Here is a 27,243-nt window from a genome sequence, read left to right as displayed (position 1 = left end):
AGAAGGCCAGATACGGCCGTGGTGCTGCTGTCCGCAGGTCCAGCGAAAGGTGAAATCCTAGGGTAGCTTTTGTTAATACTGCTGTTCTTTGCACAGATATGAATTTGGACATACCGGAAAAGTGCTGCATCGTAAACTCCTGCATTGCTTTCGGAACTGCCATAATTGTATCCGCTTCATCTGCCTGGGAAAAGACGCGGCAATAAGTCGTACTTTGCAATTGGTTCGACGGGTTAACTGCTGGAGTACCGCAGCTGTGCATGGAAACCCGTGTCAATCAATCAATTCACTGTAGTTACATAACTCGTGTCGTCGGTCACTCACATCTGAAATTCCAGGAATTGAAATTTGTCCTTGTATCCATTTTTCTCAAGCCCAAATCTTATTTGCTTTTCAAAAAGCTCCCATTTTTTATCCGTTCCGTATCCCGTTGCATTCACGAGGATTTGTCCCTCATAGCCTCCGCGATAAAATATCGCGAGCTTCGTGGTTGGGGGAGGTGGCGCCCCTTTTACCCCTGAGACCTGCACTCTGCTCACAGGTATCAGATGAAAGCAGCCAACCTAAGCATCTTTGGAAATTCAGCATACCTATTTTCGCCAATATCCTCAATACTTATGTTTTGCGTGTATGCCTTCACGTCGCCTTTAGAATTCAGTAAGCTTTTGGGAAAAAAAAGACATTCCACAGAAACGCGGGTATGTATCTCATACTATTCAAATAGATATCTCCTTGCAATTCATATAAGAACTGGCATTTGACCACCTCGGCATTGACAAGGCCTTTGGTGTTTTCATGTTTTGTGACCACTGTTGTCCCATCATGCGCAACTTCAGCAATTCCGAACGGCAGATCAAGGAAAAGGTCGGTATTGAACTCAGTAAACCCTGAGAAATTTGATCCGGTAACATATGCGGAGCATTCAATCAAGTGGCCTGCCACAAGTGCGCCAGCTAATGCATCATAGTCAGTGGCATTCCAGCTGTGCCAGTACCACGCGGCTCCAATCACAGGCGAGGCATCTGCTACTCGTCCGCAGATGATAATATCCGCTCCCTGTTCTAACCCCTTTACGATAGCTCTGGCCCCCAAATATGCATTTGCGGAGACCACTGGTTTTTTATGTGTATCTAACAGGTCTGTCGAATGGGCCTGCAGCTGAACTTGGTCATTACTAGAGTCGAGATGGGCAGGCAACTGTCCCGTTGTCTCCAGGCTCTTTCGCACTTCCTCCAGTAGATTGTCCCCTGAAACATAAGCTATCTTCAGGTTATATCCTCGAGATCGGACCTTGGGAGAGTATTAGTGTAAGTGCTCTAAGAAAAGAGCTAGACCAAGATCATAATCCCACCAAATTTGCTACTTCTTTCGCCAAACCTCTCGGGTTGAGAGCGCCAGCGTTTAGGACGATTTTGATTTGCTTCTCCCAAATGACATCAATGGACTGTTGGATGCCGTCGAATGCATAAGGATCATATCCAGGATGCTGTCCGGTTGCCATTGCTTCCGCATGCTCTGCCAGATTCATCTCTGAGGCGATGTTAGCGGGTGAACATAGCTCTCTGGGAAAAGGAGTTCTATTCACCTGCGAGATAGTCTCCAGTTATGAAATCAACATCGCCTTGAGTAGCCTGCCGGAGCATCTGGTAACCAGGATCCCCTAATGCGAACTTTTTCAGTTGACGAATATCCGGACACCGCTGCCCTTAGAAAATGGCAATACCTCGAGCCCCTGAGCAATTTGCAATTCTGACAGGGCGCCGCCCCTTAGAACCCCATCTAGAGTTACGGCTTCGTGCCATTTTCGATCCTGAAGACCTCAAATAGTAGCTATTTCGCGGGCATTGAGATTGGGGAGACGACACTGGAAAGCGTATATAGCCATCCATATTCGGGTGCAAAACACTAGACACCATTGATGGCCCCCCTCTGCATCCATATTAAAGTCCATACCTCGGTATTTCGAGTGTAGGAGCGGTGCTCGAAATGTCCTCCAAAGTAGGGGATCTATCGGCCCCTCGGCAACGTGTGCGGAGAACCAAAGCTCGTCGACATACATAGTCAACAGGTCCAGGGACGAATGATGGTCATATAGCCCAAGGCTGGCCCCATATAAGTGAACTATTCGGTGAGCCGGTTTGAGATCAAAAGTTGATAGCTTTTGTCAAGATCGTCGGTGCGGTCTTGATGCTTCGGCCCTGAAGCTAAAAAGATATTTCTTCCCGATATCGAGGGCTATGTAACCAAATGGTCACATAACTAGCTGCTAGCCTCTCGATGCTTCTCTTAGTAGAAGCCTGGAGCTGAGACATTTTTGCGCATAACAGTGGTCGTGGGAAAGCTATCCCGGCCATGTTGGGTCCTCTCGAGTCTCCCTGGGACCCGGAGGTTTCATCGTCAGCGAACTATGCTATGGATTTATAATACTTGAGCTGTTTTTGCGCATTTCACCAACGCTCGTGAAAGATATAAGAACACGCCGTTTCCCGATAAATTTGGATTCACAATCACAAAAGAAGCAGCGGTTGAAGCTCCCCTCGATATCTGAATAACTTCACCTTTTTGACTGCTAGCCCAGTGGTTGTCTACCCCGCGCGAGTACCCTTGCTCTCTCTCCCCTCCACGCTCCCGCCTCAGCTTGAACCATCTTCCGCACAGGACAACCAATTCACACACCATTCGCAAGATATTCAAAACACTGCGAGTACGATGTCTGATCACCAATATAAATTCGATGTCTCTATGAGCTGTGGCGGCTGCTCCGGAGCCGTGGAACGAGTTCTCAAGAAGCTTGAAGGTATGCGCCGGCTATTATCCAACCCCGCGACACAACATTTTCAAAAGATAATAGCGTTCCTCGAGCAAATTGACTAACGATAGAGTGGGTTTAGGCGTCAAATCCTACGAAGTAAGCCTTGAATCACAGACCGCAACTGTCGTGACAGAGCCAACTCTCGAATACGACACTGTCCTCAGCACCATCAAGAAGACAGGCAAGGCCGTAACGAAAGGAGAGGCAGACGGGAAGGAGATGGCGGTTTAGAGGATTAGAACTTGTTAACTTCGGTATCTGAGCTGTCTCAGCTAAACCAGATTAAGATTATGTGACCAGAAATGACATTGTTGTTTACTTGACGGATAGTGAAATGTGGAAGCGAGAGGATCCTCGTCTTCCGAAAGGTTGACATAGAACGAAATCGTGAAAGCCGAGCTTAATGGTTTATTCGTTAGGAGCTCCTCCATGCTTATACATATCTAAGGAATGAGCCATGAAGGATATATCGTACATTATCTTGCAAATATTTGTAGCGGCGTTGGGTGGGTATCTAGCAATGTACAGGCATAAATCGCCCGTCAAACGTATATACATACATGCAGAAACGCGTTCCAACAGAATCTCGAAATTATTTCCTAATCCGCTGCACACCTTACAATGGTTGTTTATTGCCAGTCCTTTGGGGTTTTGCAAAATACTCGTCTTTCTAAAAACCTCAAAACCGCCGGCTCGATCCACGGCTCCGTGAGACATAGGCTTCGAGCCTTACGTGGTCAACCACCTGGAACAAGCATACGGCTGTGTAGTACATGCTGCCTGGGGTATCTCGTGTCGCCAAAAGTTCCATCTCGGAAACTTGCCTCGTCATATTTTGGTAAGGAGTTTTCTAGATCATATCGGTGGTGTCTTTCCAATATCAACAATCAGCACCCATCATTAACCAAGGCAACAAGGTACTCTAGTTTAGTAGCTGACAAACGATCAGGGAAGGAACGCAAAGCCATACCGTTTTTGGCCAGGCGGAATATCGTGATATGAATCCGCCACTATACGGTTATGGTAAGTTCCTTGCTGGCCCAGAGGGACAGTCTGTTGTGAGGCCCGGGAATCGTGAAATCTATGCGCATGAACGGGACCAGCTATCCGGGAATCAGGACGGTGAGTTGGAGGGGAGAGAGAGCGCTGGTCATACGCAATCCTACGATCAGTCGTATTCCTACCAGCATCGAGGTCCTGAACATATTTTGTTGAGTAACGGCCATTTGGGCCTATCTGGTCATCACGCGTCGAAGTGTACGTGCGCCCTCTCAAGGGTCCATTGTTTTCTGGAGACGATATAGGACGAACAAAATCGTGTGAATAGATACGCGAAGCTCGTGTATCTTGGTTAAATAAAAGGGGTCTCCGTTCTGGCGACGCCTCTCTCATTACAACAGAGTGAACAGGACCAGGTCCTTTGAGTTGGATTTCCCGACTCTCGTGGGTGTCTGATCCATGTAACACGTGTCGTGGGTTCGAGATATGCGAAAGCTGGTTAGGTCCGACATTGTTGTTGTCATCCCTGACCCTATATGAAGAGCTACCCGCTGTGATAACAGGCGGTTTGCCCGTAGCCATATGAACAGAATGATTGGCATGAGAGCGGTCTGAAACTTGGCCTTGACGAACCTGTCCACGGTCAAATTCACCAGGAAACCCATCCATTCTGGTGGTAAATTCCTTTGGTTGTGATGGCCCAGTAAATTTTCGTTCAATTTGGGGCCTGGGATGCTCCACACGTCTCAATAACGGGTGCGGATATTGGTCGTTAGGCCTATTGGTTTTATTAACCAAGATATTTTGTCTGTCAAGCTCCGGATCATAAATCCCTGTTTCTCGACGTTTCCCCAAGTCGAAGTCGGCACTAGATGGGTATGGCAATGCCGTAGTTTCCCTGCGGCCATCCGGATGGGAATTTTCAATGGAATTGTGAAGCACAAACTTACTCCTTTTCGGAGGGAGCTGATACCTGGCATCGTCAATATCAATGACTTTCATTCTACCGGATAGATCCTCGAGCGGTGGCTGCTGATGGTAAGCTTCTTCCATTAACAAGCCATTAGAGTCCCGCTTTCGTGACAAGGGCAGTCCGGGATCAGTTATGTATCCAGGGGCTTGGTGAGCTGTATGATGGCCTCCGGTCCGATACTTATTGTCATTACTGGCAACCTCCAGCATGGGATCATGCTGTCTAAGACCTAATGTATGATACTTCACCTGATCGGTGGATAAATACCCACGGGCGTGGGGCGATGAAGGTGCAACAAATCTTGACCGCTCATCCGGCCTCACATAGTTTGGGTTCAGAACAGTATCCGCTCTTTCAAAAACTGAGCCGTCAGCCAAACGGATTATCTTCGGAGGTTCGAGACGCCGCTTCAAAAGTGGACCAGTTAGCGTGAGCCTAATTTGATGATTCTCTAGAGTTAAAGCTTAGTGAAATGCGAGCATCTTACATGTAGTTGTGGTATAGAAGGCTCCACATCCTGATACAGAGGTGGTCTGGAGTGAGTTGAGTCCGCGGGGCGAGTTATAGGTAAAGGCCTTGTCGGTGATTGAACATGGGGAAATTGCCTTGTTAATTGGGGTTCATGTTGCCGTCCCTGAATTGTGACAGGCGGGTTATTAAGCATGGGTGAATGCCTAGATTGTTGGTTAGAGTTAGATATATTCAAGATATCTTTATATCGGTCTTTGGCTCGATCCCATGCTTGGTATCTGCTGAAACCTCGACGATCGACTTTCTTCTTATCCCCCGCCTTTCGTTTTCGTGAAGATTCGGGAATAAAACGAACGCCAGAAAGGGCTTCGTCTTCCGAGGGATCTAGAGCAATACCCCTATTTCCAGGTGGCAATGGCTGAGTTTGCAGTTCCCTAACAACAGTACTGCTGGAAACAATCTCGACACTTGAATCTCGATCAGCTGGGGTCTGTTCAATATCGCTGGTCTCGTCATCGTCCTCATCGTCGGAAATAACAATAACTTCACGGAAAACATCTTCAAGAACAGTCTCCCCAGTCTCATCGTCACCTCTCCATTGAACAAGTGTTGCGAGACATGGCTCTTCAACCGCAGCCCGAGCTTCTTGAAAAGATGTGAGTTTGAGCAAACGATCATACTCAGTGTACACATGGCGTATGTGCGCAACGACAGCCAACTGCGCGCGGCGTGCCAATGGGAGCTCAACAGCGGTTCCGACTTTCCGTTTGCCCTACTAACTATCAGCAACGCAATGATGCTTGAAGTCGACATACCTTGCGGAACGCGGTTTTGATAATTTGGTTTAGATCTTTATCTGGAATATTCGGGAAAAGATCCTTGATCGCATCACGGGCCTCGGCGTTAATTGTATTTTGTGACAGTTCCGAATCTGCTCTTCGTTCACGAATAAATTCCCTGACATTTCCACGACTAGGTATCTGTCGATAAGGCATCACCTTCCCGGCGGAAGATAAAAAGACTCCTCGTTCCATGCACACTGTAGCGACTACAACACTTGGAAAATGGTACCCAATTCTGTGAACTTGTTGGGAAAGGTTATGCATGCCTTGATGGGGGGTGGTCTGTTCGTAATACAGAGAGGGGTCAGTGATTTGCGCTGGTGGAGAAACGGCTAGAGAAGATACACTTACGGAAACGGTGAAAACCTTGAGACCATCTTTCCGACACAATTCTTTGCAGGCGCTTGTAAATTTGGGGTTTCCGGCCGGAATAAAAGTATAACCAGGCGGCGCTTTTGCCTCGAAAGATATCTAGGAGTAGTTAGTGATATAAGCAATCATCCATCGAGGGACTTTGAAATTTGCGTGAGTTGAGGATCGTACAACACTCCGAAGCTTCTTCTTTTCCTGAGTGACAGTTTCCATAATAATTTTGTGCTTGCGAATTTTGGCTCTTGCGCCATTGCTGCGAGCTAGCGCAGCGGCCCGATTGGGCACACGGGTCATCCTGATCAATGTTGCCAGCAAGCGCTCCTAGCTCGAGGACGAGAGCGCTAGAAAGCTATAAACTCCCACACCTTACAGGCAGGTAGCGTCAGAGAATATCATACTTCTGCCAGGAAACAAACATTTGCGCGCATGAAAAATCTCGTCTAGATAAGGTTAATGAAAATAGCAATTGAGACCAAAAGAATGCTGCCAGGAAAGAAAATCAGCAAACGCGAGTGTGCTTAAGGATTAAGCACACTGTGTACTTGGGAAAGATTGCCAAAGTAGCTTAGTCGTGTGTGTTCTAAGCACAGTCACCAAACAAAACCCATAGAGATAGAGAGTTACACAGGACAAGGACCCAGGGACCGTGGTAGGTATGGATGTCTTTTCGCCTGGTTGAGGATGCAGTCTGTGCCGATGAAGGTGGTGTTACTGCTGGTGTCTGGGGTTGTTGGGCGAGGATGAAGCGAAGTCGAAAGGCGGATCGCCTCGTTTTTAACGGAATTGGGTACCCTCCACCTGACCTGCCACGTGACTGGCCACTCGGTGCTTATGTCATCGTATATCAACGGCCTCAAGCGACGCCACGAGACAGGCTGGAGCGGTAAATACGTTAACAGCGAGCCGTTACCGCGCTTTGCTCCAACGAATGTCACTCACGGTGGACATTCTCAGGTCGACGAGCTATCGCCATGCCGTCGCCCTTTCCTACAGGCATTTGTACCGCACTGCCTTGCGCACTGTGAGATATTCCAAGCCATCACGCTTTAACGTGCGGGATATACTCCGATCTGCGTTTCGATCCGGCTCAGCGTCGGATTTCAATCCCCAGAGGATTGTTAACACGATTCAATTCATCGATCGAGCCAAGCAGCCAGGAACTACAGAACGCCAGATTCTCAAGAACTTGACAAATGTCAAATACTATCGAGGGCCTTCATCCTTGTGGAGTCCGCCATTGTAAGTCATCCCGTCGCGCAGGGGTGACTCGGGGCTGATTTCGCGACAGATTCGCAAAGAAGAGGACCGATGCCGATTATAGATTTCGCTCGACGCCCTACAAATACTTTGATGAAACCTTGCATCTACTCAACGAAAGCCTAGAACTATGTTTGCGATGTTGAATGGGGTGAATATCATACAAAACCAAGGGTGGGCAGCCGGAATTCGTTCATGGGAATAAGTAACTATTCTCCAAAGCCGCATTCGAGGAGGATAGCCATGGAAAGTAACACCAGGAAGGGTTTTGAACCCTCTACAACACATAAGTGGGACTCCAAAAGCGCATATTTAGACTATATTCCTCTTCAAAATTGTAGGCACATAGATACATACGCAGTATCACAAATAGGTCATTATTAGAAGCCTGTCCAGTCTGCGCCGTTCGATCCTGCTTCGTGAACAAACAAGACTTGGGAGGCGAGGTCAAGATGTAACTTCGGGGAGTCACGTCAGGCGAGCACTTTGACACACCGAAGCTCGTCCTCCAGACCACAATCCCAATCCTGTCTCCATGGGGCATCAAGTTGTCTTCGACACTGGAAAGTATGAGACGTAATAATATCATTACTATCTCTAGTGACCTTCTGCCTGACTGATCAATGAATAACTGACGGACCACTCTCGTTGACTCCTCGACATGCAATCCTTGCCTCCTGACCAGGCCCAATCTGACTCCCCAGATATCAACTCCCGGGTTGCTCAACTGAGCGTCGAGAATAATAACAATAATACACTAGACGATGTGAATATTGATAACGATCCAATTCCCGAGCAAAGACCACAGTCTCCGCTTGAACCGATTGAACCGCCGCGCCGGCCCTCCAACCCATCCGCCGATATCCCCGCGAGGTGTGAGGGGCAGCCGAGCCTCCAACAACAAACAGTAGATTCGGAGCATGGAGGACGCAGCTCTAGCCACACACCGCGGCGGGACATACTCGCTGAAGCCGACGGGCCAGTTTCTCCCATACGCTCCACTGGAAGAGGGTTCACTCGACCGCAGGACCAGTTGCATGGCCAGTTGAGCGCAGAGAATGGCTTGCGTTCGACAGGGAATTGGAGCGACAAAGGTCAATCACTGCCTGCTGATGATGGGATGCGCATTCTCCGACAACGAATACATGCGATTAGAGAGAGCAACGCACCCAGTGCGGAGAAGGCCCAGCGGATACACGCGTTAATGACGGAGAAGTACCGCTCCTCGCTCAAAGTACCGGATTCGCCGCAGGGTGTGCATCACGAAAGGCCTTTGACCCCGTTGTCTCCGCAGAGTAAGCGTTCGTCTGATCAGCTTACCCTAACCCCTGCTTCTACGTTCTCGAGCTCGTCCAGTACGTCCGGTAGGCACTTCCATCTCTCGCTAGATGATCTTACTCCCACCTATGTTCCTAACGTTGCGCCTCCCACACCATCCTATGGTGATGAGGACTTGATGCTCTCCGGCAAAACGGATAATTCGCCAATTTCCCAAGTACAACAGGTATTGGGATGCCAACACTACAAGAGGAATGTAAAGTTACAATGCTTTACCTGCAAAGGCTGGTATACCTGCAGATTTTGCCATGATGCGGTGGAGGATCATTCTTTGATTCGCCACGAAACAGAAAATATGCTCTGCATGGTGTGTCGAACACCCCAGCAAGCAAGCCAATGGTGTAAGTCATGCAGCACTCAAGCTGCTTGCTATTATTGCGGAATTTGCAAACTTTGGGATAACGACGCTTCAAAGAGTATATACCACTGCCATGGCTGCGGAATTTGTCGTCTTGGGGAAGGCCTTGGAAAGGACTTTTTCCATTGCAAGGTAACCAAAGAGCCACAAGCTCGTAATGAGTCGCTAATGGAGCTTTAGACTTGCACCGTATGCTTGCCAATCAAGCTCGAAACCAGTCATCGATGCATCGAGCGCTCCACCCAGTGTGACTGTCCTATTTGCGGCGATTACATGTTCAATTCCCCGTACGCAGTTGTTTTCATGAAATGTGGCCATAGTATACACCAAAAATGCTATGACAAGCACTCAAGGACGTCATATCGGTGTCCAATATGTAACAAGAGCTTCGCGAATATGGAAGCTCAGTTTAGGAGTTTGGACCGCACAATTCAGAGTCAACCGATGCCAGCAGAGTTCAAAAACACTAAAGCTGTTATAAATTGCAATGATTGCCGTGCAAAGAGTGTGGTACAGTACCATTGGCTAGGTCTGAAGTGTGATAAGTACGCTGAGATTACCCCCGCCAGTATTCGAGACGAGCTGATTATTTCTAGCTGCGATTCCTACAACACGTCTCAGATCCGAGTATTCTCTACGGAAGATGAGCAGGGTAGTGGGACTGAAGCGGGCCAGAGCCGTGGCATCCCAATCTCTCTGCCCAGGATGCAAAACAACCTCACTGTTGAGGATAGACTCATGGCCCGATCGATACCAGTTTTGGACGGCGCCTCAGATACCTTGGATCCTCTAGCAAGAGCAGGAAGCCTATCATCATCCGCTCGCCCGCAAAATTTCAACGCACGCTCTGTGTCCCCCACGGTTGGTGATTATTTTGGCCTTAGTCGACGACGGGGATCGATTTGGACCACATTCTCACAACCGGAGATCATACATTCAGATAGCGAGGGTGATGGAGATAATAGCTTTTGGGCCGTGTCAGCTCTGAAAAGGGCAACCATAGGTCTCCTAGGAAGTAGGGAATATGAAAGCGAGGAGGAATGGGGAGACGAAGAGGACCGTGCTACTGACTCAGAAGAAGAACAGGTCGAAGGCGAGGACGACGAAGTTGAGGATATAATTGACATTTTTGGCCATCGATAGGGGCCCCTGATGGGATGCCAGGGTTCAAGTAGCATTACATTGGTTTATTCTTAGTGAAGCTCTTTTTTGGAAAAAGCGCCACGATCACGTACGGGGGTGCTGAGGTCGAATCCATTTGACCGTTGAGATAAACTTTCAGTTTATTATTGCACCGGCACCATTTGGGCAGAAACTCCTTCAGTTTGGTTATAGATATTTATACAGAGTATTATTTAAACATTTGGATAAACAAGACATGCATTCAGGCATTCATATGGAGAAATAGTTTGATAACTCCGAGTATTTAATCGCACACGCGAATATACGGCAGGGATGCATCGTCTGGCGCTATTAGAATCCAGCAGCTCGCCTTTTCTTCTTTTCCTTGCCCAGACTCTTTCGACCAGCTTGCCGACTCCCAAACACGCCCTTCTCCATCTGAGACATTGGGAGAACACTTTCTTCTTTGACCTGGCTACTCCATAACCTGGGGTCCCCGGAAGAAGAAACAGCCGGTGTGGTGACAGGCTGGCTCCCCCACAGCCTCCCGCCGTCCATGAGCCTGGGTGTCGAAGGCTGCATGGAAGCCTGCTGTTCAGCCTTTTCCAGGTGACGTCGTTTGCGCTCTTCACGTTTGCGACGTCTCTGTGCGGCTGGGTGTTCTTCGGATAGAGACTGCTCGTCTTTTATCGCATCAGCCGCTTTCTGCCAATCGTAATATGATGGATCGGTGTTGACTTTCCAATGGGATATTGTGGTGATGGTTCGTTTTGTGGGCGCACGTTGATGGTTCAGGGTTGTATAGCGCTTCAAAAAGCGGTACGGCGGTTCCGGAAACTCATGCAATGGGTCCAATCCTTGACTAGATTTCTGAGTCTGACTTGAGATGATATTTTGTGATGACCCAAAACTTTGAAGCTGCGACTCGTTAACCAATGCACCGGCTTCATCCTCATTCGTAGTATCTAGTTCCTCAGTCCCGACACGGACAAGAGATATCCTTGAAAATATTATCTCCGTGACCACAGATCGGATCATTTTCTCTCTCATTATCCTGACTCTATTCGGAACCTGTTCGGATAGCGGCGAAAGCCAGTCATAGACAAGTGAGTCATAAACTGTTGCAAGGGATAGATCACTCTGCTCAACTGGTGTGTAAACGGCCAGATTCGATGTCGCAGAGAACGGCAATGGCAGTCTCGATAACCGATACTGCCGCGGAGTAGCTGGTAGCACGCTTGCCATGGTGGATAGGAAGTGTTCAAAACTCCGTGTGTTGCTGTCAATCGCATCTAAAGCTGGAGGTGGACCAAGGATTTCAAGTCTAACATGATTGTTAACTTTGAATATAAGGAAACAAAACGGAACTAAGTTCTTACAGGGTTGCTGAAGATGCTGCATAACTATGCATCTGGTCTTGGAGTCGGTCGACAGCTGAACTAATCCAATCATCGAACCCTTGAGGCTGTATTGTCTTCCCGTCTTGATCTAAATCTAACTCATCTTCGTTAGATATCAGCCAAGAGTGTTCACTTCTCCATTCTTCAATACGTTGTGCTGGCTGAAAAGGTTGATCAGACGAGTTTGAGACACGATTTGCCTGCTGAAAGCGGGTACTAAACTGAAACTCAGGGACGTCCATATCGTCCACAAGAAAATCGTCGTCGACCCAAGGTGAACTGAGCGCCTTATTGCGCTTTCGTATCGAGTGAGTGTACGGATAGCTCGCTGTCTGGGATTCCTGATTCAATTCCACAGAATACAGGCTTTCAACTATATCAAGCTCGGTACGTTGACCGATGAATTTCACAAAGGTCGGTTTTGTGTCGTTCTGTTCCTGGAAACCAGAAGCCCCCTCGATCTTCTTGAAGATCATAGACGAAAACCGAATATCTCCTCGTCCAGCTTCGACATCACTCCTAGCCCAAGGAAGAGAAAGCAAGGTCGGATCGAACATGGAGACCGGAATGGATGAGTCTTCAGGCGAAACGGAAAAGCGAAAAATCTCGGCAAGATTGTTAAAACGAGAAAAGATGACGATCGAGACCTCTGCAACTGATTAGATACGGTTTTGCAAAAACAGGTGAAGGTAAACTGTACCATTCCGGGCAACAATCTGGGTAAGACGGAGGCTGGTGTCCTCTATATCTCGAAAATGATTCCAACTGAGGAGCGTGGATACATATGGTTCACCGTCACAATGACGCTTAGAAGGCGCATCATCGGACAGGAACTCTAGCCAAAGTATTCGGGCCGTGGTGAGGACGAAAAGATGGGAAGGGCTGCTTCTGCTTCTGGAGATATCTAGAATCCATTCGGAACCTCGTTCGAAACCAAGGTCAATCATATACTGTTCAGGCGGTTGCGCGTTAAGCCTGCATAAGACCAAATTGCGGCGGTCACAGACTACCAATCGATCTACATCCCCAATCCAAGTAATTGAAGCCCACCCATCAAAGTGGTCCTCCCCTGTTTCCTCAGAACCACTGCGCTCGGATGTGGATGCCAACGATCCACATGGTCCTTGCTCAGCACTCCAACCAAACTTCTGCTGTACCCTCCGATTTAAATCCCAAACGCTCCAATTGCCGCAGCGATCAACGATTGCTATCTGTCGTTGATACCATGGATTGAAAGTGACGTCCGCGTGAGGGTGTCCACCGCTTAGCGAGATGGGAATATCAAGCAAAGGGTTGACGTCGAGACGAGACTTCGATCGTGCGTCGAGCATGAAGCCCCTTACTCCGGAAGCGGGCGGGAGAGGCGCAGAGTGGTAGAGAGGACGAAATATAGTAGTATGATGCGAAAATCTGGCGGCAAGATACGTGCTATCCTCGTCGATAGATTCCGCAAAACAAATTTGCTGCACTGGGCCCCCAGGGCACTTCCACCATGCAGCATATTCATACTGTAGAGCTGGGACAGCAGTTAAATGTCCCGAACCAACCGATATGCTTTCTGATTTGAAGTCCACCGGGATCAGAACAATCGAGGTCGCCGGATCACCAGAAACAGTGACCACAATCGAAACCGACAGGCCGCTCATACGGCCCCCATTGATACCTGTTGCTCTTCCGAATGCCAATCGTGGTGAAACGAGAGGATCAAAATCTTTCAATGTCTTGGTAATAGCTTGGGACGATCTGTCGTGGGAATTTACGAGCTCCAAGCTTGGAGCTAATTCTGGATATGCTCTCAGTAACGCATTGTCCTTTCTTGTGGCCCGAGAGGTTTCATGGCGGGCTGAGTGATTTGATTGATCGGCATTGGATTCGAGGGTAGTAAGAGATGTTTCTTCCAGGAGAACAAAGGGTGGGCCTGTACGAAGAGACGAGGTCAGTTGAAAGGCAATATGCGGGCGGACTCTTTTCCCTAACCTCTCTGCGGAGTACGCGTAAATCCCCATAGATGCGCATCTGGAAGGTAGACTGCCGTCCCAAGTTGCCCATATTGCAGGGAATGCTGTGGACGACAATCATCCATCTGGTTTGGATCGAGGCCTCGTGCGCAACGTACGAACGTGTGAAAAGCTGAAATTCATCTCGGAGTCGCCTAAGACGCACAGAATCTATACATAAAGCATCGATCGCGGGTAGCTATTGGAAATACTATGAATTGGAAAACGGCAGCATCTTCGCAGGACGTTGATTCTGGTGGCAGCTCAGAGGGAGAGCTCAGAGCTATGAGCAGAAATTCGTTCCGGGAAGCCAAGCTTATTTTGAGTTTAGCGCGCTTTCACAAACGCTAACCTATCTCTGGCTAGTGCCATCGCTGTTGCTCCCCGCAACCAACAGAGGCAGTCGGGCAATGAGACATCTCAAGCAAAACAGTCCAGCTCAAGACCCTCAGCAGCCATTGGCGATTATAACCAAATCGAAAAGACAACGCGACGATATTTATTATGGCTTCAACCTTCGATCCCTCTGTGTCAGTTTCTGGCATGCGCCCTCCACTTGCATCCGCGGACGCGCCGTCCATGGCCGACCAGCTCCCGGCGCTCAACTTTGGATTCGAGGATTTACGCGCCCGTATGGCACAGTTTAGCGCAAAATTCGATGCATTCATTGAAAGAGGGAGAAAGCAAATTCTAGAGGAGAAGAACCAGTTTCGAGTCAATCTTGCAGAGCTCCAAGGTTAGGCTTCGGCTCACCCCTCGCGGGGGACAGCTCTTGAGCTTTGAATACTGATATGTGCCGCAGAGGATCGGAATATGAAACAGAAAGATATCGAGATATTCAATTTAAAATCGCAAACCCATGCGCAAACATTGCAGAAGGAGGCGGCGGAGGCAGCAGAAATGCACGAAGCAATTGCCGCAATTAGTCAACAACGAGATGCGCGCTTAACCACCCGGGACCGATTAAAACAGCAAATCGAAGAGACACAAAAGGCAATAAATCAAAGGCTGGAAGCTCAGAAAGCGCATGCGAGACACCTTGAAGCTCAGGCACGCCTGAATGTTCCCGAGCTGGAGTTTTGGCAAGATATTTTGTGCTTGAGAATTGAGGGTGCAGGGAGAGATGATCGATTGAAAATAGTGTACAGTCATCTCTTAGAAAAGGATTGGGAGAAGGAAGCTTGGTTTGAACTTGGGACAGCCTCCAGGGATTACGAAGTGTTTCATTGCCGCCCCAAGTTGGACCGGGCAGCCATTGAGCAAGAGCTTGATATTGTCAATGAAGACCGGGATTTTGGGGCCTTTATCAAACGGATGCGAAAATTGTTCGTGGCCGCAATGAAGTGATTGATGCGTTCGCTTTTACTATTTGCTGCCTTATCGATTTAGAGCGTTAGAGATACCCTTTTTCAGAGCACCTTTGCTATTATTTGATGCTAGCAATCCTCCGATCAAAAAGTTGTTCATAAATTACTGTAAGCTCACCCGCCTGTAGCCTCTCGGTAAACGGCTATGCTTCGATTTGCCCCGGCTGTCGCGAATCCTTCCGCCTTCCCAGTTTTTGGTAACCATTTGACGCTCCAAAGGGCTTTATCCGACTCAGAAAGAGTAGCCACACACGCTTTCCGTTCGATTGACCACACTTTTACTTTCCCATCAAACGACCTATCGGGAACGTCAGAGAACTATCTCGAATTGTCACGCATTGCTAATCGAACTTACCCGCTTAAAAGATATTCGCCCGTATGACTCCAGTCCAAGGACATAATCCACGCCGAATGTCCAGTAAGGTTTGCTACCTGCTCACCCGATGAGGTTTCGTAGAGCACAATGATTTTTGAATCCCCCGCGGCCGCGAGTAACTTTCCTCCTGGGGAAAACGCTACAGCTCGAACGGGATCAACAAGGCCTATACCCTGTCAGTTTGCGGGAGGTGGGCTTGCTATTATAGGGACAGACCAGATAAAGAGTAAGGCATTCGACCAGTGCCATTGTCGAAGATGTAAACGTTTCCACTCTGATGGCCGGACGCGGTATATCGTCCGTCAGAAGACTAGAAAAAGATTGTTAGGTACAGTCGCTCTCTCAATGGCGGGGGCCGGATCATACAATATCTATGCACATTCCAAAACTGCCTTTCGTCTCAAAGTCTCGTATCTGCTCAGCGCCGCTCTCTAGATCCCAAACTTTGATATGCCCATCATGGGTTGTGCCCGCTAGGTACTGCCCATCGTTGGAGAGTCTGATAGCCCAAACATCGCCCACTTTTCCGTTATCTTTATACCAAGTCAGTCAGCATGTAGCACTGTAATCTGCCAGCCGGTAATCGTTTCAAGCGTACAGCTAGTATCCTCACTCCACGTTCCGTCTTTGTAGGCCCACAATTTGACCTCTCCAGCAAAGCCAACGCTCGCTGCCCTTGAGCCATTTTCACTGGCGACTATGTGATGACAGCCAATGTTGTGGGCCTTTTCAATTGACTGGGCAATGGGGAATTCTGCCTCTGTGGTCGAATGGACCTTGAGCGATGAAGCACCCGATGCCGATAGAAACTGGGTTGGAGTGACTGCTAAACAGAATATATCGGCAAGATGAGCTATAGGAAGTTCTCAGTAAGTATATATCGCTTTTCCCTGGAAACTTAGTGGAAATGCACCATTGTCAACAGTGTGCAAGGTCAAGTATTGTTTCGACTATGACAGTGTTAGCTGAAACAAGCAATTATCTGCAAGCTCTTACCATTTCTATAGGCCGCGGATATTCCAGGGCACGGCCAAGATTTCGGAAATATGCAATATTAGGAATACCGAATCACTATGGTTGTACCCCGGATGTGGGAACATATGATGTCGTTAACTAGATCGACCTGGGAGGGGATCCTCGGAACGCAGACGGTGGAAAAGTCCTTTCATGGTGCAGTGATGGATTTATGTAACCTCGTCAAATTTACAGATTACATGCAAGGGAAATTCGTTGTCAAAGGCAAAAATAGATATCAGCCTATTTATTGAATAGTTATACAAGCGAAAGTTTCAGCAAACTAGACTTGTCTTTGCAAAATAAATATACAGTCAATAAATCCTCAAACAACACAGCCCGCAGAGACGCCAATTCATATGCAATGCTTCTTTCAAGGATTGTTTTATACATCCAGTATCTCTAGCAAATTTCTTCCAAAATACGAGCGAAAAATCATGCTGAAATCGTTGCGTTCTTCTCGTCCTCTCTCCATCGTTGTTTGACCTCTGGAAGCCAAATTATTAGTTGATCAGCCGGAATCAAAGACCATGGTAAACATACCGCTAACACATGAAGGGCATAATAAATGAGCCCGTTTTGGTTGACCGCAGCCGGGGCAGTTGGTAATGTTCTTCACGTCCTTCAAGGCCTTGCCCGCCATTTGTCGATGTCTTTTCTTCATATGTGAGGTTTTCTTCTTAGGGACTGCGCGAAGGATAGATTCCCAAAGCCCTGAGAGGATAGAGGGTAGACCAAGGACGACCGTGCCCGGAATGAAGGCATTGGAAGATATGTGAAGCGGTTGCGACAGGAATTGTAGGAGTCGGCTCGATGTCGGGGACTGAAAAGCTGCGAAGGAAGGGAGTGCTCGTGCGGAGAATGAGGGAAAGGGCAGCACCCGGAGCACCCCGATGGCCGCCATTTTCCCAGGGTCTAGCAGATGGTAGAGATATATATCAAGCAGTAGCCGGCGACTTTGATATCTCCTTCCCTCAAGCTTCAAAAGCAGCAAAAGTCAAGTGTGTTACATAATCTTCCCCATTAGGACTAGTGTGTTCTCAACAGCTCTGATTGGCTAGGTTGTAACCAGCCGCGCTAAACCAAGATTGGGTTAATGTTGTCCTCAGCAGCCCCTGACCCGCGATTGGCCTTTGAGCAGCAAACTAAACCAAAGCTGCCCGTTCTGGAGACTTGAGAAATTTCAGGGGGTGCAACGCTCTTCACAAGACGGACCGTCACCATTCTCGCTGCCGTCCACCAGCAATCAACATCGCTCTCCCTTGACCCCAACGTTGAATCGATACGCGAATAGATCGAGAGGGACGCACGGCTTCTGGAACTGCTTTGCTTGCTGAAACCACCCGGTCAATCGCTCTTGAAAATGGCATCCCCGGCCCCCCAATCCGTTCAACAACAAGCCAACAATACGGTCTACCCACGGAGCCATGTCGGTTTCGATAGCATTACCTCACAAATTGAGCGCAAGCTATTGAAGCGTGGCTTTCAGTTCAATGTCATGTGTGTTGGTCAGTGTGTCTGAAGCTATCGTGACTTGGCTTCCCGCAATTCTGACAGCTCGGCTGCGGTTTTAGGACAAACTGGGCTCGGAAAATCGACTTTGATCAATACCATCTTTGCCTCGCACCTAATTGACTCCAAGGGCCGCCTGACACCGGATGAGCCAGTGCGTTCCACCACCGAAATCCAAACCGTGTCACACAGTATGCCCCCCCGCCTCCGAGACATCATTTCTGCCAACTGACAGCAGCCTAGTTATTGAGGAAAACGGTGTCCGTCTGCGATTGAATATTGTTGATACTCCTGGTTACGGCGACCAAGTCAACAATGATCGATGGTTTGTGCATGATGCGGGCTGCAATATGTTGGTAGCATGGACTAACGTTTCGACTTGCTACAGCTGGGACCCGATTGTCAAGTACATCAAGGACCAACACTCCGCTTACCTACGAAAGGAGCTCACGGCACAAGAGAGAACGTTACATTCAGGATACTCGAATCCACTGTTGCCTTTTCCTTTATCCAGCCTTCCGGGCCATGCGTACGTAGCATATCAGGAAGAGCGGACTTTGCTTCGTGCTAACCTAAATCCTGCAGCTTGAAACCCATAGATATCGTTGTGCTCAAGAAACTTTCCGATGTTGTCAACGTTGTCCCAGTTATCGCCAAATCCGACTCTCTCACTTTAGAGGAGCGCTCCGCATTCAAGGAAAGAATTAAGGAGGAATTTTCGTTCCACAATCTGAAAATGTACCCATACGACAACGACGAGTTGGATAATGAAGAACGTGCTGTCAACGCCCAGATTAAGGTAAGACACCTCCACCCTATGTATCGAGTCGCCCCGGTCACGTTTCTTATCTCGCGCACAGGATATAATCCCCTTCGCCGTCGTTGGAAGCGAAAAGTCAATTATCGTGAATGGTAAACAAGTTCGCGGCCGCCAGAACCGCTGGGGTGTGATCAACGTGGAAGATGAGAACCATTGCGAATTTGTCTACCTCCGCAATTTCCTTACACGAACCCACCTCCAGGATTTGATTGAGACTACAAGCCAGATCCACTACGAAACCTTCCGTGCCAAGCAATTACTTGCGTTGAAGGAAAGCAGCGCTACCGGTCATGGTAGTCGGCCAATAAGCCCTTCAGCGGATCGAGAAGTCAGCCGTAATTCTCAAAGAATGACTCTGAACGGATATTAGAGCAAATTTCGGGGGCTCTAACCTCTTACCGCTGAACACTTCACCATCCAAACCCTGTCCACCGGCATGACCTATGGCTTTTTTCGGGTGGGGTACGCGGTTACAACACAGCTGTTCGCCAGCAAGCAAAGTAGTGCTAATTTTCCAGATATCCTCTCGCAGTTGTTATGCTTTTCTTTTTCTCGCCAGTGAATTAGTATGGTATTTCCTTTACTTGCCCGTCCGCAGGGATAGATTCGAAATTGCGAAGCATGCTTTCTTTTCCGAACGTCGGACTTTATAGTTCATTTAATCCATAACTCTTTCAAATTCTTTTTGGCTCCAAACTTTCGGTACAGTCCGTATAAACTGGTGCGGTATCTATAGGTGAGACACTTCCCATATAGATTACAACAACAACAACAACAATAGCTTAGCAGAGACTAGTTCCTCATTACCAAATGCTAGAGAGGAAACATGTTACACTCTGTTGGCTCAGCAGCTTGGACTAGTTTTCGAGAGCATGACTTTAGCCAACGGAAACAGGTGAACACGATAACCCGTTATGGTGCTGGTAAACAATATTGACTGTGAATTCCTTTCATCACACTCATGAAGTCCAGTCAAGTATCCACGTCTCCCCTTTATTCGCCTCTCAAAAATTACTATGGGTTCTACAGCCAGAACGGTGGAGTTCAGGACAACTTGCAGGCGGTCTGATGGTGGATGGTCTATGCGGATATTACTACTGGGTTCATTATTTGACAATTTTTTAAAATGAAAAGCAATCCAACTTCTACATCTATGAAGTATTACTTTCGTTTGATAGTCAATCAATTCCATCTCAAGCTTCAATGTGGTTGAGCTGTACTCCGTAAGTTGTTAAGTAGCCAACTGACAGAGTACAGAGGACGAAATAGCCCGCTTTTTAGCTTGTTACCCCTGGTGGCACCAAATCATAAAATCCACCCCTCACCACGCAGCAGATTCTTCCTCTCCTCGACCGACTTGGCTGCACCGAAGACCTCCCAGCCGTGTGCAATATTGATGTTCGCAATGGCTACCGCAGGTACATCTCCTTTTCAGAGATCCCCAGAGAACAAGCTAACCCCGTGTTGCTTTGCAGTGCGCAAGTTCCGTCCCGTGGTAATCTTCGGCCCATCAGGAACCGGCAAGTCCACGATCCTCAAACGGCTCTTTGCCGAATATCCTGATAAATTCAGCTTCTCCGTCTCCCGTTAGTATAGCCACGGTTTCCTCCAACCATTATTAAGAGAAGCGAAAGGAGAAAAATTTGAAACTGAGAGATTCTATTTGCGTGTTAGATACCACCCGTGCTCCTCGTCTCGGCGAGAAAGACGGTCGCGAATACTACTTCACGACCAAAGATGGGTTTTTACAGTTGGTTGCTGAAGGTGGCTTTATTGAATACGCCCAGTTTGGCGGCAACTATTATGGAACGAGCACCAGGGCAGTAAGAGAAATCATGAACCAGGGAAAAGTGTGCGTTTTGGATATTGAAATGGAGGTATGGACTCCTCTGGTGCCAGCTCGGCTCATTCTTTGTCTTTCGAGAGCGTTGGCTAACGAGCCGGGGAAAACCCTACAACAGGGTGTCAAGCAGCTTAAAAAGACAGACCTCAATGCGAGATTCTTATTCCTCGCTCCTCCATCGATGGAGGAACTTGAGCGCAGATTGCGTGGCCGTGGCACGGAGACGGAGGATAGCCTACATAAACGATTAACACAGGCGAAGAACGAGGTGGAATTCGCCAAACAGCCAGGTTCTCACGATAAGACTGTCGTCAATGACGATCTCGAGACGGCATATCAAACAGTGAAAGATTGGGTCGTGGATAATGGGGATTTTGGCGAGATGCGTGCATCTTGATTTATACATATTTTTAAAGTGCATCTATTCTGCTAAGATACCCCATCCTTAATCGTTACATCAAGAATACAAATATTTATAGAAGCGACTCTCGCGAAAATACAGTGTGACCAGCACGGCCATCAAGCATGCTCGTGGGATTCTTTATGTCGCTTGCCGGTTTGTGACTCTTGCTCCAGAAAGTTAGACCATAGCTCTGCTAGCGATTCTTTACGAGAAGGGGTGGTTTCGGAAAAATAATCTGTGGTGAGTGCAGGCGAGCTTGGTGTTCGATGCACAGGAGAGGCGCCAGGAACTCGAAGGCTAAGTGATGCAGTGCTCCCAGGTCGAGCAAGGCCGGCTTGCTCACGTTGCTCTAGAGTACAAATGTCAGTTTTTAGAGATAAGGCATTGAACAAGGGATCAATCCAACCATCTGTCCACCCTAAAAGTGCTGCTATGAGCTGTAGAACCTGAAATTTCTTAGGGTCTGATCGATCAAGAGCGAGGAAATGAAGAAAGTGATTCGTAACCAGGTTCCTATACCCATCGTTAAATCCCATCCTGTAAATAACTTCGCGTGTGGTAACAAACCTATCCACATTATCTTCTGGCCTTCCTTTTTTTAGGAAGCGCAGGGCCTTTGTAAGGTGCTCGTTTAATGTAACCGCTTCATGTCTCAATTTTCCTATGAGGAGATTCTTCTCCTTCACTTCTTTCTCGAAGGGCGAAGCTCTTTCTAACTCCTTTTTAGTTTGCTCTAATTCGGCATTGGCATCAGCAGCTGACTTCTCAGCATACTGTAGCTTTCTCCGGAGATCTTCAGCCTGAGCATCGGAGGTTTCCACCAACTCCCGCAGTTCTTGTTTTCGAGCTAGGTGGAACGGTCAACATATGAAAACAACCTCAATCCATCGGATGAATAGAACCTACCTGTCTGAATTTCCTGTAGGGCTTTCTGGAGCCCTTCAACCGTAATGTCTTGGCTCCTACTTTCGTTCGAAGCTTTCTCGTAGTCGATTTTGAGGGAGTTCAGCTGTTCTTCCAGATCTACAACCCTATCTGCAAGTCCCTCTCGAACTGACCGCTCCTCCATAGCTAGGATTTCCCAATTGTGCATTGCCTGTTTCGCATCTTCAAACTCTGCTCGCAAGTATGCTTCCTGTTCTAACAACTCTTCCCTTTCCTTTAGCCAATTTTGCTGGGACAGGTTCGTCCTATTTCGTAAGCCGGAAATTTCTTTCGACCTCTGTTCGCCTTCTTCCTCCAGCGATTCCACCTGCGCAGATTTCGTTTCAACTTCCGATTTCAAGGTCTCATTTTGGCCTTCTAGCTCCTCGATTCTGCTTCTCGCAAGGCTCAACTCTTCCTATCCCACTAGTTAGCAAGAACAACAATAGGAAATTTTCGAGGCAGATATACAGCATCAGCTTTCAGCCTTTCTCCCAGTTGAGCTTTGATAGTGTTTACTTTGCCCAAGAGATTCCGAAATTGCGTTTCTGCGTTATGTTTCTCATTTTGGGTCTCTTGTAACTTGTTCTGGAGAGCCTCCATCTCCTCGTCGTGCTTAGATTGTATCTGTTCTAACGTCCTACGCATCTCCACGACCTCGACTCGAAGCGAGTCACGATCCCGTACAAGTGCTTCAAATCGGGGATCGGACTCGAGAGGTACCGGGCTCTGCAACTTGGTCGCAATTTGCGGACCCATACCGTCAGGCTCCGTGGCTTCACAATCTGTCGCGTCGGGGTCAGTGGCCTCGTCGGGCTCCGGTCCATTCGGCAAATCCTGAGCCTGTATCTCGAAATGGCCGAATCAGTACGCAAGTCAGTCATTTTTAGGTATATCGGAGCGCGATCTTACCTTCATCTCCAGTTCAGAAGCATCGTGGGGGGCTTCGACGGCATTCTGGTCGTGGCCTTTGGTGTTATTGTCTTTCTCTCCATTGATATGCGATTTTCCGCCGGCCTTTTTCTTCTTGTTTTTCTTCGACTTCCCCATAGCTACTCGAGGGATGAAAGGTTAGCCTTGGACCATTGCTGTTCTGCACTGTAGGAACTGACTTTGAGGAGGGGTTGAGGCAGCTGTATCAGTAGGCATTCTTTCCTGGAATCTCCGATAGATTGCCAGAAGGACAATTTCAAGAATCGGGTCCACTCGGTTTGCACGAAGCAGTGTGAGAAAGGTGGAGCTGCGAAGTCGGTGGGCAGCTTTTTAAAAGGTGCGTACTCTGGCTTAATTTGGTTACGAAGCCAGCTTGGCCGTTATTGAACCACCTCGGATTTATTAGTTATGGAACTCTTGACTTCCAGTTTCTACTTCGTTAACTACTATTACTTACAGCAACTTCATCTCCTGCTTTGCATGTCAAATCAACATTTACTGATCCATAAGTCAAAGAGGAACTTGAGTGCCAATTCCGATTATTCGCTCAAGCCTGGTGCCATTCTCTCTCGCCGTATGAATCATGTCTCAGGTTCGTTGTCAATTGATGTAGCTATTTATAGTTTAAACATCAAATCATAGTCTTGGTGTGTCGCAAATAGATTCGGCAAGGTTCGATGAATGGCTTTGTGGCCTTGATTAACGAATGTGCATATAGGCATGACCTTTGGATAAAGTCGACCCCATCGAGTGAACTAGTTAAACAGTATTGAGAAAACGATAGGAGACAATGATAGAAAACTTGTCGGGATGCATTGCTACCCTCTCATTTCTCAGGGGAATAACACACTCCTCAACCAGTTCCAAAAAGAAGTCAGACGGAGCATTGGGGTATCCAAATTGTCGCAATCCTAGGGTTCAGGACTACCATAGCATATAGCCCCTAGAACAAGTACAGGTCATATCTAGCCTGACAATGAGCCTCCTTCCTGCTACTGCGATCAGGCTCCAATCGAAATCGCCCATCCGAGTTTCCATCTGCATTGTAGTCGGGAAAGCTGCATGGAAACCACACAGAAGCGGGACATTACTCCATGCGCATTGCTTTGTCACATGAAATCGTCTAGATAGCTCTCATCGCGATTCTGGTTGCTGCTTTGATAAACGTTCTCCTCACTCATCAAATCATCATAAGCGTGCTCTTTTTGCCACTTTAATTCCTCCCTCTCTTTGCGCTCTTTCTTCTCCGCAATTCGTTTCTCTTCTCTCCGTTTTCGTTCCTCTTTCCTACGCTGCGACATATATTCTTCCTTTTCAGCCATCAGATCAGGATACTTCTCAACTTTAGTCTTATTCAATCGATTAACTATGGGATTTTGTCGTGCAGGAACAAATATTTTGCGTGTTAGCTTTGGATTGTGGAAGGAGACCTGACCAGTGGCCATCGATGCGGTTTTCAGTAAATTCGACCACGGGGTATAAATCACTGTTATGTTATCCTTTTTGTTCCCTGCCCTCAATAACAATAACATCAGTTAAAGCGAAAAAGCGAACATTGAAAAAGGGAACCGAAAGAAAGTGGAAAGTCGCGCACCGTCAATTGAGTTGGCTTTTGTAAGTTGCGCACAGTCTTCAAGTAACTCTGTAGGAATATTGTCCCAGCTTTGACCCTCGTTGAGACGAAGATAGACGTGTGCGCTCGACAAGTTATCGACGTGGAACTAGGGATCCATCAGAACGTGATGCGTTAGAGGGGAGAGTCAACGATGTAGCACACCCTAGAGAGTCAGCCAAGTTGGGTCGTTCATCTAGAGGAGAACCTACCAAACGTCGGCTTCCAGTCCATATTTGATTAAATCCTCGTCTATACGACGCAGTGAAACAATGTTAGCAAGTGCAACAAGGAGAGAATCGTCAAAACCTCGTCTCCGTACTTTCTTCCTTGTCTTTCCCGACATAGATGAATGCGGGAGGCTCAACGACATTGGAGGTAAAATAGAAAACCATTTTAGATAGTGCAAAGTACAGGAGCTTAATGAACGGCACTGGGACTTTCTTGCGTTTTAAACGATTCAAACGAGAGCTACAGAGCTTTTAGCTGTTCTTAGAGCCTCCCCCGCCGACTTGTTCTGGAGTTTTGCTTCCGTTTATTCCCCTCATTATCAGAGGAGAATGTGATTATGTAAGAAGGACGAGGCCTTCTTACTGTTGATTGGTGGATGAGCTCTCTATGACACGCTAACCACATTTAGCTAGTTAGTTTACGCGGATGCTCAGTATAGCCGGCCCGACGTAGTCCCGGTACTCAGAAACGGCCCCTTTCTCCCGGCGCGCAGATGCCAGATCACTGAATCAATTTCAGATCTCATGCTACCTAATCATCGAGGGAAGGCCACTGTTGAGTGACAGATTACGTCAAACAAGCCCTACTTATCACCAACTACCCAATCTAGGCGGGTGCCACCCTCATGCTCTTCAAACGTCAGAGCATCTCGTTCTAGTCCTACAGAGTGCCGGCATCCAGACCCAAGAATGGACGAAATAAAAAGACGCCACATTGAGAAAGAAGCCCAGCGATTTGTTGCATCAATCGACTGCTCTGCTGTTTGTGACCTGGTGACCTCATTTGATCCGCAAAAGAAACCCTGCCGGATACTGGATGAAGAGGAAAAAGGTGTTTCTAATGTTTGCTTTCTGGTTGTATTGCTCGAAAATGCAGCACATCAGCATGCTACCAGTGATGAATGTCGTGTATATCACTTCTGCCACATTTAACTTTCCTGAGGACAAGCTTCTCAACCATATTGATGCACTTATACTAGATTTAAGTGATGAGCTTTGGGTGTTTGAGAACAATCACTTCCATCTCCATGTCACCTAATTGCTCCCAACCAGATATTTCATTCAGCCATCAACTGCATCTTTATGTTTCACCAATCTTTGTTGGATGATTTTCATTTGAGACAGGACAGTGTTAACAGTAATTCAGATGCTTGCCCATATCTATATGACCTACATGACTTCCGCCAATCCTTGATGCATGGTGATCTATGGTCTGCAAACATTCTTTCCTAACAATCTTGGACAAGATTCAAGAATGTAGGATTTAGGTGATTCCTCCTCTCATGGGCCTACAAAGTAGAATCCTTGAAATGATGAAATCCACAAATCCCAAAATTTATTGATGAGTAGTGAGAGAGCTGGCGAAGAGTTTGCTCTGTGTAACTCTATAATAGTTAAGTTAGTGGCTGTGGTAGGTCTGGTATGCCGTAACTCACTAACTAGTTCGCTAACTAGTTAGCCAGGGATCACACTTCCCGGGAGACTGGGTCTCTGATCTGCACCAAACAACACGCAAGTCAACAAGCTAACAAGTCATTCCTTGCAGGGCTGGGTTTCAGTGGGAGCAACGAACTTTTAATAGTAGCAGGAACTGCCAGTGGAACAATGTATCAAGGATTCACGCCTTCAAGAGCCAAGATGTGCTCCTCCACTTTCAACCAAGAAAAGTGCTTGCTAACTGTTGCGGGATAGCTCTCTGCTAAACAAGAGCTCTAGCATTGAGGTGGCGATTGATAGGCGAGTAGTTACTCAAACTATGAGTACTCTATGAAATAATCACAACTATTATTATAGAGTTAACTACTCTGTGACACTATGACAAGTTAGTGAGATATCAACTTCACCTGGCCTCCCGCAGAACGCCAACTAATCTTCCGTTGCAGGCGTGGAACACTGTTAGTGCAGCAGTGTGCATCCTTGAGATTCCAGATTAATTATAACTAAAAGCGTCAGTGACATAACCGTATTATCATATTCGACGAATGCCCCTTCGCTTGTATCTACCTTCCATCCGAGATTATAAGCCCTCGAGTATCTATTCACAACTCTGATTGGCGATTCATTTTGGCTGATGGTCATAGTTATGCCTCTTATGCTGTCACTTTTCCGTATTCGAATCCAGAAGTCCAATATGCTGGTTTGAACAATTCCATATCAAGAGTCCAAACGGGCTGGCTCGTGGCGAAGTGCGCTGCCATCAGGGGTCCGTGTACCTTAGCGGGAAAGCCCTGGAACGAAGTAGTTATGGCCAGTATGTAAAATGCACCC

The 27,243-nt window shown here is 47.6% G+C and overlaps 11 protein-coding genes across 11 annotated transcripts; 5 read left to right on the top strand and 6 right to left on the bottom strand.

Annotated features, from left to right (window-relative positions):
- Window positions 1-544: 544 nt before the first annotated feature.
- Window positions 545-1,501, bottom strand: UREG_05717 (uncharacterized protein; the record flags this gene model as incomplete). Its single annotated transcript, XM_002584982.1, has 3 exons — window positions 545-645; window positions 714-1,290; window positions 1,352-1,501. 3 exons carry the CDS (start codon window positions 1,499-1,501, stop codon window positions 545-547), a joined length of 828 nt encoding a protein of 275 aa, XP_002585028.1.
- A 1,208-nt stretch (window positions 1,502-2,709) lies between these two features.
- On the top strand, window positions 2,710-3,043 carry UREG_05716 (uncharacterized protein; the record flags this gene model as incomplete). The annotated part of the gene is made up of 2 exons (XM_002584981.1): window positions 2,710-2,797; window positions 2,892-3,043. The coding sequence occupies 2 exons, from the start codon at window positions 2,710-2,712 to the stop codon at window positions 3,041-3,043; spliced, it is 240 nt and encodes a 79-aa protein (XP_002585027.1).
- A 714-nt stretch (window positions 3,044-3,757) lies between these two features.
- UREG_05715 (uncharacterized protein) lies at window positions 3,758-6,763 on the bottom strand (the record flags this gene model as incomplete). Its single annotated transcript, XM_002584980.1, has 5 exons — window positions 3,758-5,191; window positions 5,272-6,027; window positions 6,071-6,379; window positions 6,449-6,568; window positions 6,641-6,763. The coding sequence occupies 5 exons, from the start codon at window positions 6,761-6,763 to the stop codon at window positions 3,758-3,760; spliced, it is 2,742 nt and encodes a 913-aa protein (XP_002585026.1).
- Window positions 6,764-8,387: 1,624 nt separating this feature from the next.
- UREG_05714 (uncharacterized protein) lies at window positions 8,388-9,673 on the top strand (the record flags this gene model as incomplete). Its single annotated transcript, XM_002584979.1, has 2 exons — window positions 8,388-9,405; window positions 9,603-9,673. The coding sequence occupies 2 exons, from the start codon at window positions 8,388-8,390 to the stop codon at window positions 9,671-9,673; spliced, it is 1,089 nt and encodes a 362-aa protein (XP_002585025.1).
- Window positions 9,674-10,895: 1,222 nt separating this feature from the next.
- On the bottom strand, window positions 10,896-12,501 carry UREG_05713 (uncharacterized protein; the record flags this gene model as incomplete). Its single annotated transcript, XM_002584978.1, has 2 exons — window positions 10,896-11,868; window positions 11,924-12,501. The coding sequence occupies 2 exons, from the start codon at window positions 12,499-12,501 to the stop codon at window positions 10,896-10,898; spliced, it is 1,551 nt and encodes a 516-aa protein (XP_002585024.1).
- A 1,944-nt stretch (window positions 12,502-14,445) lies between these two features.
- UREG_05712 (uncharacterized protein) lies at window positions 14,446-15,288 on the top strand (the record flags this gene model as incomplete). Its single annotated transcript, XM_002584977.1, has 2 exons — window positions 14,446-14,677; window positions 14,744-15,288. The coding sequence occupies 2 exons, from the start codon at window positions 14,446-14,448 to the stop codon at window positions 15,286-15,288; spliced, it is 777 nt and encodes a 258-aa protein (XP_002585023.1).
- Window positions 15,289-15,659: 371 nt separating this feature from the next.
- On the bottom strand, window positions 15,660-17,602 carry UREG_05711 (Ski8 protein; the record flags this gene model as incomplete). The annotated part of the gene is made up of 5 exons (XM_002584976.1): window positions 15,660-15,850; window positions 15,901-15,994; window positions 16,051-16,217; window positions 16,283-16,537; window positions 17,242-17,602. 5 exons carry the CDS (start codon window positions 17,600-17,602, stop codon window positions 15,660-15,662), a joined length of 1,068 nt encoding a protein of 355 aa, XP_002585022.1.
- Window positions 17,603-18,061: 459 nt separating this feature from the next.
- Window positions 18,062-19,400, top strand: UREG_05710 (uncharacterized protein; the record flags this gene model as incomplete). The annotated part of the gene is made up of 6 exons (XM_002584975.1): window positions 18,062-18,206; window positions 18,273-18,401; window positions 18,454-18,535; window positions 18,599-18,739; window positions 18,796-19,009; window positions 19,071-19,400. 6 exons carry the CDS (start codon window positions 18,062-18,064, stop codon window positions 19,398-19,400), a joined length of 1,041 nt encoding a protein of 346 aa, XP_002585021.1.
- Window positions 19,401-20,435: 1,035 nt separating this feature from the next.
- Window positions 20,436-21,270, top strand: UREG_05709 (guanylate kinase; the record flags this gene model as incomplete). Its single annotated transcript, XM_002584974.1, has 3 exons — window positions 20,436-20,448; window positions 20,506-20,616; window positions 20,705-21,270. The coding sequence occupies 3 exons, from the start codon at window positions 20,436-20,438 to the stop codon at window positions 21,268-21,270; spliced, it is 690 nt and encodes a 229-aa protein (XP_002585020.1).
- Window positions 21,271-21,392: 122 nt separating this feature from the next.
- UREG_05708 (uncharacterized protein) lies at window positions 21,393-23,250 on the bottom strand (the record flags this gene model as incomplete). Its single annotated transcript, XM_002584973.1, has 4 exons — window positions 21,393-22,123; window positions 22,183-22,618; window positions 22,720-23,049; window positions 23,113-23,250. The coding sequence occupies 4 exons, from the start codon at window positions 23,248-23,250 to the stop codon at window positions 21,393-21,395; spliced, it is 1,635 nt and encodes a 544-aa protein (XP_002585019.1).
- A 992-nt stretch (window positions 23,251-24,242) lies between these two features.
- On the bottom strand, window positions 24,243-25,140 carry UREG_05707 (uncharacterized protein; the record flags this gene model as incomplete). Its single annotated transcript, XM_002584972.1, has 3 exons — window positions 24,243-24,648; window positions 24,958-24,997; window positions 25,068-25,140. The coding sequence occupies 3 exons, from the start codon at window positions 25,138-25,140 to the stop codon at window positions 24,243-24,245; spliced, it is 519 nt and encodes a 172-aa protein (XP_002585018.1).
- Window positions 25,141-27,243: the final 2,103 nt, after the last annotated feature.

This window comes from Uncinocarpus reesii, genomic scaffold (genome assembly GCF_000003515.1).
Source record: "Uncinocarpus reesii 1704 scaffold_3 genomic scaffold, whole genome shotgun sequence".
In the NCBI taxonomy this organism is placed as follows: domain Eukaryota; kingdom Fungi; phylum Ascomycota; class Eurotiomycetes; order Onygenales; family Onygenaceae; genus Uncinocarpus; species Uncinocarpus reesii.
This window is presented reverse-complemented; position numbering and strand designations above follow the sequence as displayed.